The 15,000-nt window shown below is 55.2% G+C and overlaps 1 protein-coding gene across 1 annotated transcript in view; it reads right to left on the reverse strand.

Moving 5' to 3' along the window:
* tbcd (tubulin folding cofactor D) overlaps nucleotides 1-15,000 on the reverse strand; it is a 120,454-nt gene that overhangs the window by 2,105 nt on the left and 103,349 nt on the right. Inside the window, exons 36-37 of the mRNA XM_055911250.1 lie at nucleotides 2,269-2,356; nucleotides 1,008-1,117 (exon numbers count right to left, since the gene is read on the reverse strand). Coding sequence (XP_055767225.1) covers nucleotides 1,008-1,117; nucleotides 2,269-2,356 — 198 coding nt within the window. The remainder of the gene's footprint in view (nucleotides 1-1,007; nucleotides 1,118-2,268; nucleotides 2,357-15,000) is intronic.

Here is a 15,000-nt window from a genome sequence, read left to right on the forward strand (position 1 = left end):
ACTGACCCTACAGTAGGACTGACCCTACAGTAGGACTGACCCTACAGTAGGACTAACCCTACAGTAGGACTAACCCTACAGTAGACTAACCGTACAGTAGACTGACCCTACAGTAAGACTGACCCTACAGTAAGACTAACCCTACAGTAAGACTGACCCTACAGTATGACTGACCCTACAGTAAGACTAACCCTACAGTAAGACTAACCCTACAGTAAGACTAACCCTACAGTAAGACTAACCCTACAGTAGACTGACCCTACAGTAAGACTAACCCTACAGTAGACTGACCCTACAGTAAGACTAACCCTACAGTAGACTAACCCTACAATAAGACTGACCCTACAGTATGACTGACCCTACAGTAAGACTAACCCTACAATAAGACTAACCCTACAATAAGACTGACCCTACAATAAGACTGACCCTACAGTGCAATGACTCCTCTAGAAAACACAGTGTGACCAATGAGCAGTTAGTAGAAAAGGGAAAAGCCTCATTCTGTTTAATAAATGAGCAGCAGTCCCAGCAGGAGATAACATAGTCTGTCTGTCCACTGCTCATTTCTTGTTAAAACCCTTTCCAGGAAATAAGGGGTCTTCCTTTTCTCGTTCATGACCTTTAAACCCTGCACTCAAAGACCTGTTCCAAGGTCTGTCCTTAAAACCCTGCACTCAAAGACCTGTTCCCAGGTCTGTCCTTAAAACCCTGCACTCAAAGTCCTGTTCCAAGGTCTGTCCTTAAAACCCTTCACTCAAAGTCCTGTTCCAAGGTCTGTCCTTAAAACCCTGCACTCAAAGTCCTGTTCCAAGGTCTGTCCTTAAAACCCTGCACTCAAAGACCTGTTCCAAGGGCTGGATCCCAATTCTCCACACTTTTCCTGAAGTGTGCATTTGTACAGTCCCTCCCCGGGATTTAAAAGCATAGGATTGAGGGGGGCTTACACCATTGTTAACTTAATGCACTAATTGAGCACTAATTGAGTTCCTGTCTCTGATTCCACTGACCAGTTGGTGTCACTCAGCGACGTCATGACATCATCCATCACGTCAGGGTCGATGACATCATCGTAGGTCAGCAGCATCTCGTACACCTGGCTGGCTGTGGTCTTCCTGATCTGTAGAGAGAGAGAGAGAGAGAGAGACAGAGAGAGAGAGGGAGAGAGCGAGAGAGACAGAGACAGAGAGGAGAAGAGAGCAGGTTACACCTGGCTGACTGTGGTCTTCCTGATCAGTCCACTCTGGTGCTTCTGTCACCAACCAAGGACCCAAGGAGGGCGTACAGCAGCACCTAGATCTTCTGCACAGATTCTGTCAGACCTAGGCCCTGACAGTAAATCTCAGTTAGACCAAAATAATGGTGTTCCAAAAAAGGTCCAGTCGCCAGGACCACAAATACAAATTCCATCTAGACACCGTTGCCCTAGAGCACACAGAAAACTATACATACCTCGGCCTAAACATCAGCGCCACAGGTAACTTCCACAAAGCTGTGAACGAGCTGAGAGACAAGGCAAGAAGGGCCTTCTACGCCATCCTTAAACCTTGCACTCAAAGACCTGTTCCCAGGTCTGTCCTTAAAACCCTGCAATCGAACATAAAATTCGACATCCCAATTAGGATCTGGTTAAAAACACTTGAATCAGTTATAGAACCCATTGCCCTTTATGGTTGTGAGGTCTGGGATCCGCTCCCCAACCAAGAATTCACAAAATGGGACAAACACTAAATTGAGACTCTACATGCAAAATTTTGCAAAAATATCCTCAGTGTACAACGTAAAACACCACATAATGCATGCAGGCCGATACCCGCTAAATTCTACAACCACCTAAAAGGAAGTGATCTTTTGGGTGAAATACCACAGTGTGTCATCACAGCAGCAAGATGTGTGACCTGTTGCCACAAGAAAAGGTCAACCAGTTTTTGTACTTGAACTATTTGCACATCATTACAACACTGTATGAAGACGTTTGTAATGTCTTTATTCCTTTGGAACTTCTGTGAGAGTAATGTTTACTGTTAATTTTTTATTGTTTATTTCACTTTTGTCTATGATTTATTTAACTTGCTTTGGCAATGTTAACATGTTTCCCATGCCAATAAAACCCCTTAAATTGAAATTGAGAGAGAGAGAGGCAAAGAAAGAAAGAAAGAAAGAAAGAAAGAAAGAGAGAGAGAGAGAGAGAGAGAGAGAAAGAGAAAGAGAAAGAGAAAGAGAAAGAGAAAGAGAAAGAGAGAGAGAGAGAGAGAGAGAGAGCTAACTCACCACAGGGAAGGGGTGACAGAGGAGCAGCAGCAGCTGGAACAGAACCTTCTTACGGACCTCTCCCTGGAACTGGATCAGACCACAGAACCTTCAGCAGGGGAGAGAGAGAGTAGGGTTAGGGTGAGAGATCAACCACAGAACCTACAGGAGGGGAGAGAGAGTAGGGTGAGGGTGAGAGATCAACCACAGAACCTACAGGAGGGGAGAGAGAGTAGGGTTAGGGTGAGAGATCAACCACAGAACCAACAGGAGGGGAGAGAGAGTAGGGTGAGGGTGAGAGATCAACCACAGAACCTACAGGAGGGGAGAGAGAGTAGGGTTAGGGGGAGAGATCAACCACAGAACCTACAGGAGGGGAGAGAGAGTAGGGTTAGGGTGAGAGATCAACCACAGAACCTACAGGAGGGGAGAGAGAGTAGGGTGAGGGTGAGAGAGAGTAGGGTTAGGGGGAGAGAGAGTAGGGTTAGGGGGAGAGAGAGTAGGGTTAGGGGGAGAGAGAGTAGGGTTAGGGGGAGAGAGAGTAGGGTTAGGGTGAGAGAGAGTAGGGTGAGGGTGAGAGAGAGTAGGGTGAGGGTGAGAGAGAGTAGGGTGAGGGGGAGAGAGAGTAGGGTTAGGGGGAGAGAGAGTAGGGTTAGGGGGAGAGAGAGTAGGGTTAGGGGGAGAGAGAGTAGGGTTAGGGGGAGAGAGAGTAGGGTTAGGGGGAGAGAGAGTAGGGTTAGGGGGAGAGAGAGTAGGGTTAGGGGGAGAGAGAGTAGGGTTAGGGGGAGAGAGAGTAGGGTTAGGGGGAGAGAGAGTAGGGTTAGGGGGAGAGAGAGTAGGGTTAGGGGGAGAGAGAGTAGGGTTAGGGGGAGAGAGAGTAGGGTTAGGGGGAGAGAGAGTAGGGTTAGGGGGAGAGAGAGTAGGGTTAGGGGGAGAGAGAGTAGGGTTAGGGGGAGAGAGAGTAGGGTTAGGGGGAGAGAGAGTAGGGTTAGGGGGAGAGAGAGTAGGGTTAGGGGGAGAGAGAGTAGGGTTAGGGGGAGAGAGAGTAGGGTTAGGGGGAGAGAGAGTAGGGTTAGGGGGAGAGAGAGTAGGGTTAGGGGGAGAGAGAGTAGGGTTAGGGGGAGAGAGAGTAGGGTTAGGGGGAGAGAGAGTAGGGTTAGGGGGAGAGAGAGTAGGGTTAGGGGGAGAGAGAGTAGGGTTAGGGGGAGAGAGAGTAGGGTTAGGGGGAGAGAGAGTAGGGTTAGGGGGAGAGAGAGTAGGGTTAGGGGGAGAGAGAGTAGGGTTAGGGGGAGAGAGAGTAGGGTTAGGGGGAGAGAGAGTAGGGTTAGGGGGAGAGAGAGTAGGGTGAGGGGGAGAGAGAGTAGGGTGAGGGGGAGAGAGAGTAGGGTGAGGGGGAGAGAGAGTAGGGTTAGGGGGAGAGAGAGTAGGGTTAGGGGGAGAGAGAGTAGGGTTAGGGGGAGAGAGAGTAGGGTTAGGGGGAGAGAGAGTAGGGTTAGGGGGAGAGAGAGTAGGGTTAGGGGGAGAGAGAGTAGGGTTAGGGGGAGAGAGAGTAGGGTTAGGGGGAGAGAGAGTAGGGTTAGGGGGAGAGAGAGTAGGGTTAGGGGGAGAGAGAGTAGGGTTAGGGGGAGAGAGAGTAGGGTTAGGGGGAGAGAGAGTAGGGTTAGGGGGAGAGAGAGTAGGGTTAGGGGGAGAGAGAGTAGGGTTAGGGGGAGAGAGAGTAGGGTTAGGGGGAGAGAGAGTAGGGTTAGGGGGAGAGAGAGTAGGGTTAGGGGGAGAGAGAGTAGGGTTAGGGGGAGAGAGAGTAGGGTTAGGGGGAGAGAGAGTAGGGTTAGGGGGAGAGAGAGTAGGGTTAGGGGGAGAGAGAGTAGGGTTAGGGGGAGAGAGAGTAGGGTTAGGGGGAGAGAGAGTAGGGTTAGGGGGAGAGAGAGTAGGGTTAGGGGGAGAGAGAGTAGGGTTAGGGGGAGAGAGAGTAGGGTTAGGGGGAGAGAGAGTAGGGTTAGGGGGAGAGAGAGTAGGGTTAGGGGGAGAGAGAGTAGGGTTAGGGGGAGAGAGAGTAGGGTTAGGGGGAGAGAGAGTAGGGTTAGGGGGAGAGAGAGTAGGGTTAGGGGGAGAGAGAGTAGGGTTAGGGGGAGAGAGAGTAGGGTTAGGGGGAGAGAGAGTAGGGTTAGGGGGAGAGAGAGTAGGGTTAGGGGGAGAGAGAGTAGGGTTAGGGGGAGAGAGAGTAGGGTTAGGGGGAGAGAGAGTAGGGTTAGGGGGAGAGAGAGTAGGGTTAGGGGGAGAGAGAGTAGGGTTAGGGGGAGAGAGAGTAGGGTTAGGGGGAGAGAGAGTAGGGTTAGGGGGAGAGAGAGTAGGGTTAGGGGGAGAGAGAGTAGGGTTAGGGGGAGAGAGAGTAGGGTTAGGGGGAGAGAGAGTAGGGTTAGGGGGAGAGAGAGTAGGGTTAGGGGGAGAGAGAGTAGGGTTAGGGGGAGAGAGAGTAGGGTTAGGGGGAGAGAGAGTAGGGTTAGGGGGAGAGAGAGTAGGGTTAGGGGGAGAGAGAGTAGGGTTAGGGGGAGAGAGAGTAGGGTTAGGGGGAGAGAGAGTAGGGTTAGGGGGAGAGAGAGTAGGGTTAGGGGGAGAGAGAGTAGGGTTAGGGGGAGAGAGAGTAGGGTTAGGGGGAGAGAGAGTAGGGTTAGGGGGAGAGAGAGTAGGGTTAGGGGGAGAGAGAGTAGGGTTAGGGGGAGAGAGAGTAGGGTTAGGGGGAGAGAGAGTAGGGTTAGGGGGAGAGAGAGTAGGGTTAGGGGGAGAGAGAGTAGGGTTAGGGGGAGAGAGAGTAGGGTTAGGGGGAGAGAGAGTAGGGTTAGGGGGAGAGAGAGTAGGGTTAGGGGGAGAGAGAGTAGGGTTAGGGGGAGAGAGAGTAGGGTTAGGGGGAGAGAGAGTAGGGTTAGGGGGAGAGAGAGTAGGGTTAGGGGGAGAGAGAGTAGGGTTAGGGGGAGAGAGAGTAGGGTTAGGGGGAGAGAGAGTAGGGTTAGGGGGAGAGAGAGTAGGGTTAGGGGAGAGAGAGTAGGGTTAGGGGGAGAGAGAGTAGGGTTAGGGGGAGAGAGAGTAGGGTTAGGGGGAGAGAGAGTAGGGTTAGGGGAGAGAGAGTAGGGTTAGGGGGAGAGAGAGTAGGGTTAGGGGGAGAGAGAGTAGGGTTAGGGGGAGAGAGAGTAGGGTTAGGGGGAGAGAGAGTAGGGTTAGGGGGAGAGAGAGTAGGGTTAGGGGGAGAGAGAGTAGGGTTAGGGGGAGAGAGAGTAGGGTTAGGGGGAGAGAGAGTAGGGTTAGGGGGAGAGAGAGTAGGGTTAGGGGGAGAGAGAGTAGGGTTAGGGGGAGAGAGAGTAGGGTTAGGGGGAGAGAGAGTAGGGTTAGGGGGAGAGAGAGTAGGGTTAGGGGGAGAGAGAGTAGGGTTAGGGGGAGAGAGAGTAGGGTTAGGGGGAGAGAGAGTAGGGTTAGGGGGAGAGAGAGTAGGGTTAGGGGGAGAGAGAGTAGGGTTAGGGGGAGAGAGAGTAGGGTTAGGGGGAGAGAGAGTAGGGTTAGGGGGAGAGAGAGTAGGGTTAGGGGGAGAGAGAGTAGGGTTAGGGGGAGAGAGAGTAGGGTTAGGGGGAGAGAGAGTAGGGTTAGGGGGAGAGAGAGTAGGGTTAGGGGGAGAGAGAGTAGGGTTAGGGGGAGAGAGAGTAGGGTTAGGGGGAGAGAGAGTAGGGTTAGGGGGAGAGAGAGTAGGGTTAGGGGGAGAGAGAGTAGGGTTAGGGGGAGAGAGAGTAGGGTTAGGGGGAGAGAGAGTAGGGTTAGGGGGAGAGAGAGTAGGGTTAGGGGGAGAGAGAGTAGGGTTAGGGGGAGAGAGAGTAGGGTTAGGGGGAGAGAGAGTAGGGTTAGGGGGAGAGAGAGTAGGGTTAGGGGGAGAGAGAGTAGGGTTAGGGGGAGAGAGAGTAGGGTTAGGGGGAGAGAGAGTAGGGTTAGGGGGAGAGAGAGTAGGGTTAGGGGGAGAGAGAGTAGGGTTAGGGGGAGAGAGAGTAGGGTTAGGGGGAGAGAGAGTAGGGTTAGGGGGAGAGAGAGTAGGGTTAGGGGGAGAGAGAGTAGGGTTAGGGGGAGAGAGAGTAGGGTTAGGGGGAGAGAGAGTAGGGTTAGGGGGAGAGAGAGTAGGGTTAGGGGGAGAGAGAGTAGGGTTAGGGGGAGAGAGAGTAGGGTTAGGGGGAGAGAGAGTAGGGTTAGGGGGAGAGAGAGTAGGGTTAGGGGGAGAGAGAGTAGGGTTAGGGGGAGAGAGAGTAGGGTTAGGGGGAGAGAGAGTAGGGTTAGGGGGAGAGAGAGTAGGGTTAGGGGGAGAGAGAGTAGGGTTAGGGGGAGAGAGAGTAGGGTTAGGGGGAGAGAGAGTAGGGTTAGGGGGAGAGAGAGTAGGGTTAGGGGGAGAGAGAGTAGGGTTAGGGGGAGAGAGAGTAGGGTTAGGGGGAGAGAGAGTAGGGTTAGGGGGAGAGAGAGTAGGGTTAGGGGGAGAGAGAGTAGGGTTAGGGGGAGAGAGAGTAGGGTTAGGGGGAGAGAGAGTAGGGTTAGGGGAGAGAGAGTAGGGTTAGGGGGAGAGAGAGTAGGGTTAGGGGGAGAGAGAGTAGGGTTAGGGGGAGAGAGAGTAGGGTTAGGGGGAGAGAGAGTAGGGTTAGGGGGAGAGAGAGTAGGGTTAGGGGGAGAGAGAGTAGGGTTAGGGGGAGAGAGAGTAGGGTTAGGGGGAGAGAGAGTAGGGTTAGGGGGAGAGAGAGTAGGGTTAGGGGGAGAGAGAGTAGGGTTAGGGGGAGAGAGAGTAGGGTTAGGGGGAGAGAGAGTAGGGTTAGGGGGAGAGAGAGTAGGGTTAGGGGGAGAGAGAGTAGGGTTAGGGGGAGAGAGAGTAGGGTTAGGGGGAGAGAGAGTAGGGTTAGGGGGAGAGAGAGTAGGGTTAGGGGGAGAGAGAGTAGGGTTAGGGGGAGAGAGAGTAGGGTTAGGGGGAGAGAGAGTAGGGTTAGGGGGAGAGAGAGTAGGGTTAGGGGGAGAGAGAGTAGGGTTAGGGGGAGAGAGAGTAGGGTTAGGGGGAGAGAGAGTAGGGTTAGGGGGAGAGAGAGTAGGGTTAGGGGGAGAGAGAGTAGGGTTAGGGGGAGAGAGAGTAGGGTTAGGGGGAGAGAGAGTAGGGTTAGGGGGAGAGAGAGTAGGGTTAGGGGGAGAGAGAGTAGGGTTAGGGGGAGAGAGAGTAGGGTTAGGGGGAGAGAGAGTAGGGTTAGGGGGAGAGAGAGTAGGGTTAGGGGGAGAGAGAGTAGGGTTAGGGGGAGAGAGAGTAGGGTTAGGGGGAGAGAGAGTAGGGTTAGGGGGAGAGAGAGTAGGGTTAGGGGGAGAGAGAGTAGGGTTAGGGGGAGAGAGAGTAGGGTTAGGGGGAGAGAGAGTAGGGTTAGGGGGAGAGAGAGTAGGGTTAGGGGGAGAGAGAGTAGGGTTAGGGGGAGAGAGAGTAGGGTTAGGGGGAGAGAGAGTAGGGTTAGGGGGAGAGAGAGTAGGGTTAGGGGGAGAGAGAGTAGGGTTAGGGGGAGAGAGAGTAGGGTTAGGGGGAGAGAGAGTAGGGTTAGGGGGAGAGAGAGTAGGGTTAGGGGGAGAGAGAGTAGGGTTAGGGGGAGAGAGAGTAGGGTTAGGGGGGAGAGAGAGTAGGGTTAGGGGGAGAGAGAGTAGGGTTAGGGGGAGAGAGAGTAGGGTTAGGGGGAGAGAGAGTAGGGTTAGGGGGAGAGAGAGTAGGGTTAGGGGGAGAGAGAGTAGGGTTAGGGGGAGAGAGAGTAGGGTTAGGGGGAGAGAGAGTAGGGTTAGGGGGAGAGAGAGTAGGGTTAGGGGGAGAGAGAGTAGGGTTAGGGGGAGAGAGAGTAGGGTTAGGGGGAGAGAGAGTAGGGTTAGGGGGAGAGAGAGTAGGGTTAGGGGGAGAGAGAGTAGGGTTAGGGGGAGAGAGAGTAGGGTTAGGGGGAGAGAGAGTAGGGTTAGGGGGAGAGAGAGTAGGGTTAGGGGGAGAGAGAGTAGGGTTAGGGGGAGAGAGAGTAGGGTTAGGGGGAGAGAGAGTAGGGTTAGGGGGAGAGAGAGTAGGGTTAGGGGGAGAGAGAGTAGGGTTAGGGGGAGAGAGAGTAGGGTTAGGGGGAGAGAGAGTAGGGTTAGGGGGAGAGAGAGTAGGGTTAGGGGGAGAGAGAGTAGGGTTAGGGGGAGAGAGAGTAGGGTTAGGGGGAGAGAGAGTAGGGTTAGGGGGAGAGAGAGTAGGGTTAGGGGGAGAGAGAGTAGGGTTAGGGGGAGAGAGAGTAGGGTTAGGGGGAGAGAGAGTAGGGTTAGGGGGAGAGAGAGTAGGGTTAGGGGGAGAGAGAGTAGGGTTAGGGGGAGAGAGAGTAGGGTTAGGGGGAGAGAGAGTAGGGTTAGGGGGAGAGAGAGTAGGGTTAGGGGGAGAGAGAGTAGGGTTAGGGGGAGAGAGAGTAGGGTTAGGGGGAGAGAGAGTAGGGTTAGGGGGAGAGAGAGTAGGGTTAGGGGGAGAGAGAGTAGGGTTAGGGGGAGGGGAGAGAGTAGGGTTAGGGGGAGAGAGAGTAGGGTTAGGGGGAGAGAGAGTAGGGTTAGGGGGAGAGAGAGTAGGGTTAGGGGGAGAGAGAGTAGGGTTAGGGGGAGAGAGAGTAGGGTTAGGGGGAGAGAGAGTAGGGTTAGGGGGAGAGAGAGTAGGGTTAGGGGGAGAGAGAGTAGGGTTAGGGGGAGAGAGAGTAGGGTTAGGGGGAGAGAGAGTAGGGTTAGGGGGGGAGAGAGTAGGGTTAGGGGGAGAGAGAGTAGGGTTAGGGGGAGAGAGAGTAGGGTTAGGGGGAGAGAGAGTAGGGTTAGGGGGAGAGAGAGTAGGGTTAGGGGGAGAGAGAGTAGGGTTAGGGGGAGAGAGAGTAGGGTTAGGGGGAGAGAGAGTAGGGTTAGGGGGAGAGAGAGTAGGGTTAGGGGGAGAGAGAGTAGGGTTAGGGGGAGAGAGAGTAGGGTTAGGGGGAGAGAGAGTAGGGTTAGGGGGAGAGAGAGTAGGGTTAGGGGGAGAGAGAGTAGGGTTAGGGGGGGAGAGAGTAGGGTTAGGGGGAGAGAGAGTAGGGTTAGGGGGAGAGAGAGTAGGGTTAGGGGGAGAGAGAGTAGGGTTAGGGGGAGAGAGAGTAGGGTTAGGGGGAGAGAGAGAATAGGGTTAGGGGGAGAGAGAGTAGGGTTAGGGGGAGAGAGAGTAGGGTTAGGGGGGGAGAGAGTAGGGTTAGGGGGAGAGAGAGTAGGGTTAGGGGGAGAGAGAGTAGGGTTAGGGGGAGAGAGAGTAGGGTTAGGGGGAGAGAGAGTAGGGTTAGGGGGGGAGAGAGTAGGGTTAGGGGGAGAGAGAGTAGGGTTAGGGGGAGAGAGAGTAGGGTTAGGGGGAGAGAGAGTAGGGTTAGGGGGAGAGAGAGTAGGGTTAGGGGGAGAGAGAGTAGTGGTTAGGGGGAGAGAGAGTAGGGTTAGGGGGAGAGAGAGTAGGGTTAGGGGGGAGAGAGAGTAGGGTTAGGGGGAGAGAGAGTAGGGTTAGGGGGAGAGAGAGAGTAGGGTTAGGGGGAGAGAGAGTAGGGTTAGGGGGAGAGAGAGTAGGGTTAGGGGGAGAGAGAGTAGGGTTAGGGGGAGAGAGAGTAGGGTTAGGGGGAGAGAGAGTAGGGTTAGGGGGAGAGAGAGTAGGGTTAGGGGGAGAGAGAGTAGGGTTAGGGGGAGAGAGAGTAGGGTTTGGGGGAGTGAGAGTAGGGTTAGGGGGAGAGAGAGTAGGGTTAGGGGGAGAGAGAGTAGGGTTAGGGGGAGAGAGAGTAGGGTTAGGGGGAGAGAGAGTAGGGTTAGGGGGAGAGAGAGTAGGGTTAGGGGGAGAGAGAGTAGGGTTAGGGGGAGAGAGAGTAGGGTTAGGGGGAGAGAGAGTAGGGTTAGGGGGAGAGAGAGTAGGGTTAGGGGGAGAGAGAGTAGGGTTAGGGGGAGAGAGAGTAGGGTTAGGGGGAGAGAGAGTAGGGTTAGGGGGGAGAGAGAGTAGGGTTAGGGGGAGAGAGAGTAGGGTTAGGGGGAGAGAGAGTAGGGTTAGGGGGAGAGAGAGTAGGGTTAGGGGGAGAGAGAGTAGGGTTAGGGGGAGAGAGAGTAGGGTTAGGGGGAGAGAGAGTAGGGTTAGGGGGAGAGAGAGTAGGGTGAGGGGGAGAGAGAGAGTAGGGTGAGGGGGAGAGAGAGTAGGGTGAGGGGGAGAGAGAGTAGGGTTAGGGGGGAGAGAGAGTAGGGTTAGGGGGTGAGAGAGTAGGGTTAGGGGGAGAGAGAGTAGGGTTAGGGGGAGAGAGAGTAGGGTTAGGGGGAGAGAGAGTAGGGTTAGGGGGAGAGAGAGTAGGGTTAGGGGGAGAGAGAGTAGGGTTAGGGGGGGGAGAGAGTAGGGTTAGGGGGAGAGAGAGTAGGGTTAGGGGGAGAGAGAGTAGGGTTAGGGGGAGAGAGAGAGTAGGGTTAGGGGGAGAGAGAGTAGGGTTAGGGGGAGAGAGAGTAGGGTTAGGGGGAGAGAGAGTAGGGTTAGGGGGAGAGAGAGTAGGGTTAGGGGGAGAGAGAGTAGGGTTAGGGGGAGAGAGAGTAGGGTTAGGGGGAGAGAGAGTAGGGTTAGGGGGAGAGAGAGTAGGGTTAGGGGGAGAGAGAGTAGGGTTAGGGGGAGAGAGAGTAGGGTTAGGGGGAGAGAGAGTAGGGTTAGGGGGAGAGAGAGTAGGGTTAGGGGGAGAGAGAGTAGGGTTAGGGGGAGAGAGAGTAGGGTTAGGGGGAGAGAGAGTAGGGTTAGGGGGAGAGAGAGTAGGGTTAGGGGGAGAGAGAGTAGGGTTAGGGGGAGAGAGAGTAGGGTTAGGGGGAGAGAGAGTAGGGTTAGGGGGAGAGAGAGTAGGGTTAGGGGGAGAGAGAGTAGGGTTAGGGGGAGAGAGAGTAGGGTTAGGGGGAGAGAGAGTAGGGTTAGGGGGAGAGAGAGTAGGGTTAGGGGGAGAGAGAGTAGGGTTAGGGGGAGAGAGAGTAGGGTTAGGGGGAGAGAGAGTAGGGTTAGGGGGAGAGAGAGTAGGGTTAGGGGGAGAGAGAGTAGGGTTAGGGGGAGAGAGAGTAGGGTTAGGGGGAGAGAGAGTAGGGTTAGGGGGAGAGAGAGTAGGGTTAGGGGGAGAGAGAGTAGGGTTAGGGGGAGAGAGAGTAGGGTTAGGGGGAGAGAGAGTAGGGTTAGGGGGAGAGAGAGTAGGGTTAGGGGGAGAGAGAGTAGGGTTAGGGGGAGAGAGAGTAGGGTTAGGGGGAGAGAGAGTAGGGTTAGGGGGAGAGAGAGTAGGGTTAGGGGGAGAGAGAGTAGGGTTAGGGGGAGAGAGAGTAGGGTTAGGGGGAGAGAGAGTAGGGTTAGGGGGAGAGAGAGTAGGGTTAGGGGGAGAGAGAGTAGGGTGAGGGGGAGAGAGAGTAGGGTTAGGGGGAGAGAGAGTAGGGTTAGGGGGAGAGAGAGTAGGGTTAGGGGGAGAGAGAGTAGGGTTAGGGGAGAGAGAGTAGGGTTAGGGGGAGAGAGAGTAGGGTTAGGGGGAGAGAGAGTAGGGTTAGGGGGAGAGAGAGTAGGGTTAGGGGGGAGAGAGAGTAGGGTTAGGGGGAGAGAGAGTAGGGTTAGGGGGAGAGAGAGTAGGGTTAGGGGGAGAGAGAGTAGGGTTAGGGGGAGAGAGAGTAGGGTTAGGGGGAGAGAGAGTAGGGTTAGGGGGAGAGAGAGTAGGGTTAGGGGGAGAGAGAGTAGGGTTAGGGGGAGAGAGAGTAGGGTTAGGGGGAGAGAGAGTAGGGTTAGGGGGAGAGAGAGTAGGGTTAGGGGGAGAGAGAGTAGGGTTAGGGGGAGAGAGAGTAGGGTTAGGGGGAGAGAGAGTAGGGTTAGGGGGAGAGAGAGTAGGGTTAGGGGGAGAGAGAGTAGGGTTAGGGGGAGAGAGAGTAGGGTTAGGGGGAGAGAGAGTAGGGTTAGGGGGAGAGAGAGTAGGGTTAGGGGGAGAGAGAGTAGGGTTAGGGGGAGAGAGAGTAGGGTTAGGGGGAGAGAGAGTAGGGTTAGGGGGAGAGAGAGTAGGGTTAGGGGGAGAGAGAGTAGGGTTAGGGGGAGAGAGAGTAGGGTTAGGGGGAGAGAGAGTAGGGTTAGGGGGAGAGAGAGTAGGGTTAGGGGGAGAGAGAGTAGGGTTAGGGGGAGAGAGAGTAGGGTTAGGGGGAGAGAGAGTAGGGTTAGGGGGAGAGAGAGTAGGGTTAGGGGGAGAGAGAGTAGGGTTAGGGGGAGAGAGAGTAGGGTTAGGGGGAGAGAGAGTAGGGTTAGGGGGAGAGAGAGTAGGGTTAGGGGGAGAGAGAGTAGGGTTAGGGGGAGAGAGAGTAGGGTTAGGGGGAGAGAGAGTAGGGTTAGGGGGAGAGAGAGTAGGGTTAGGGGGAGAGAGAGTAGGGTTAGGGGGAGAGAGAGTAGGGTTAGGGGGAGAGAGAGTAGGGTTAGGGGGAGAGAGAGTAGGGTTAGGGGGAGAGAGAGTAGGGTTAGGGGGAGAGAGAGTAGGGTTAGGGGGAGAGAGAGTAGGGTTAGGGGGAGAGAGAGTAGGGTTAGGGGGAGAGAGAGTAGGGTTAGGGGGAGAGAGAGTAGGGTTAGGGGGAGAGAGAGTAGGGTTAGGGGGAGAGAGAGTAGGGTTAGGGGGAGAGAGAGTAGGGTTAGGGGGAGAGAGAGTAGGGTTAGGGGGAGAGAGAGTAGGGTTAGGGGGAGAGAGAGTAGGGTTAGGGGAGAGAGAGTAGGGTTAGGGGGAGAGAGAGTAGGGTTAGGGGGAGAGAGAGTAGGGTTAGGGGGAGAGAGAGTAGGGTTAGGGGAGAGAGAGTAGGGTTAGGGGGGAGAGAGAGTAGGGTTAGGGGGAGAGAGAGTAGGGTTAGGGGGAGAGAGAGTAGGGTTAGGGGGAGAGAGAGTAGGGTTAGGGGGAGAGAGAGTAGGGTTAGGGGGAGAGAGAGTAGGGTTAGGGGGAGAGAGAGTAGGGTTAGGGGGAGAGAGAGTAGGGTTAGGGGGAGAGAGAGTAGGGTTAGGGGGAGAGAGAGTAGGGTTAGGGGGAGAGAGAGTAGGGTTAGGGGGAGAGAGAGTAGGGTTAGGGGGAGAGAGAGTAGGGTTAGGGGGAGAGAGAGTAGGGTTAGGGGGAGAGAGAGTAGGGTTAGGGGGAGAGAGAGTAGGGTTAGGGGGAGAGAGAGTAGGGTTAGGGGGAGAGAGAGTAGGGTTAGGGGGAGAGAGAGTAGGGTTAGGGGGAGAGAGAGTAGGGTTAGGGGGAGAGAGAGTAGGGTTAGGGGGAGAGAGAGTAGGGTTAGGGGGAGAGAGAGTAGGGTTAGGGGGAGAGAGAGTAGGGTTAGGGGGAGAGAGAGTAGGGTTAGGGGGAGAGAGAGTAGGGTTAGGGGGAGAGAGAGTAGGGTTAGGGGGAGAGAGAGTAGGGTTAGGGGGAGAGAGAGTAGGGTTAGGGGGAGAGAGAGTAGGGTTAGGGGGAGAGAGAGTAGGGTTAGGGGGAGAGAGAGTAGGGTTAGGGGGAGAGAGAGTAGGGTTAGGGGGAGAGAGAGTAGGGTTAGGGGGAGAGAGAGTAGGGTTAGGGGGAGAGAGAGTAGGGTTAGGGGGAGAGAGAGTAGGGTTAGGGGGAGAGAGAGTAGGGTTAGGGGGAGAGAGAGTAGGGTTAGGGGGAGAGAGAGTAGGGTTAGGGGGAGAGAGAGTAGGGTTAGGGGGAGAGAGAGTAGGGTTAGGGGGAGAGAGAGTAGGGTTAGGGGGAGAGAGAGTAGGGTTAGGGGGAGAGAGAGTAGGGTTAGGGGGAGAGAGAGTAGGGTTAGGGGGAGAGAGAGTAGGGTTAGGGGGAGAGAGAGTAGGGTTAGGGGGAGAGAGAGTAGGGTTAGGGGGAGAGAGAGTAGGGTTAGGGGGAGAGAGAGTAGGGTTAGGGGGAGAGAGAGTAGGGTTAGGGGGAGAGAGAGTAGGGTTAGGGGGAGAGAGAGTAGGGTTAGGGGGAGAGAGAGTAGGGTTAGGGGGGGAGAGAGTAGGGTTAGGGGGAGAGAGAGTAGGGTTAGGGGGGAGAGAGAGTAGGGTTAGGGGGAGAGAGAGTAGGGTTAGGGGGAGAGAGAGTAGGGTTAGGGGGAGAGAGAGTAGGGTTAGGGGGAGAGAGAGTAGGGTTAGGGGGAGAGAGAGTAGGGTTAGGGGGAGAGAGAGTAGGGTTAGGGGGAGAGAGAGTAGGGTTAGGGGGAGAGAGAGTAGGGTTAGGGGGAGAGAGAGTAGGGTTAGGGGGAGAGAGAGTAGGGTTAGGGGGAGAGAGAGTAGGGTTAGGGGGAGAGAGAGTAGGGTTAGGGGGAGAGAGAGTAGGGTTAGGGGGAGAGAGAGTAGGGTTAGGGGGAGAGAGAGTAGGGTTAGGGGGAGAGAGAGTAGGGTTAGGGGGAGAGAGAGTAGGGTTAGGGGGAGAGAGAGTAGGGTTAGGGGGAGAGAGAGTAGGGTTAGGGGGAGAGAGAGTAGGGTTAGGGGGAGAGAGAGTAGGGTTAGGGGGAGAGAGAGTAGGGTTAGGGGGAGAGAGAGTAGGGTTAGGGGGAGAGAGAGTAGGGTTAGGGGGAGAGAGAGTAGGGTTAGGGGGAGAGAGAGTAGGGTTAGGGGGAGAGAGAGTAGGGTTAGGGGGGAGAGAGAGTAGGGTTAGGGGGAGAGAGAGTAGGGTTAGGGGGAGAGAGAGTAGGGTTAGGGGGAGAGAGAGTAGGGTTAGGGGGAGAGAGAGTAGGGTTAGGGGGAGA

This window comes from Salvelinus fontinalis, unplaced genomic scaffold (assembly GCF_029448725.1).
Source record: "Salvelinus fontinalis isolate EN_2023a unplaced genomic scaffold, ASM2944872v1 scaffold_0057, whole genome shotgun sequence".
Taxonomy (NCBI): domain Eukaryota; kingdom Metazoa; phylum Chordata; class Actinopteri; order Salmoniformes; family Salmonidae; genus Salvelinus; species Salvelinus fontinalis.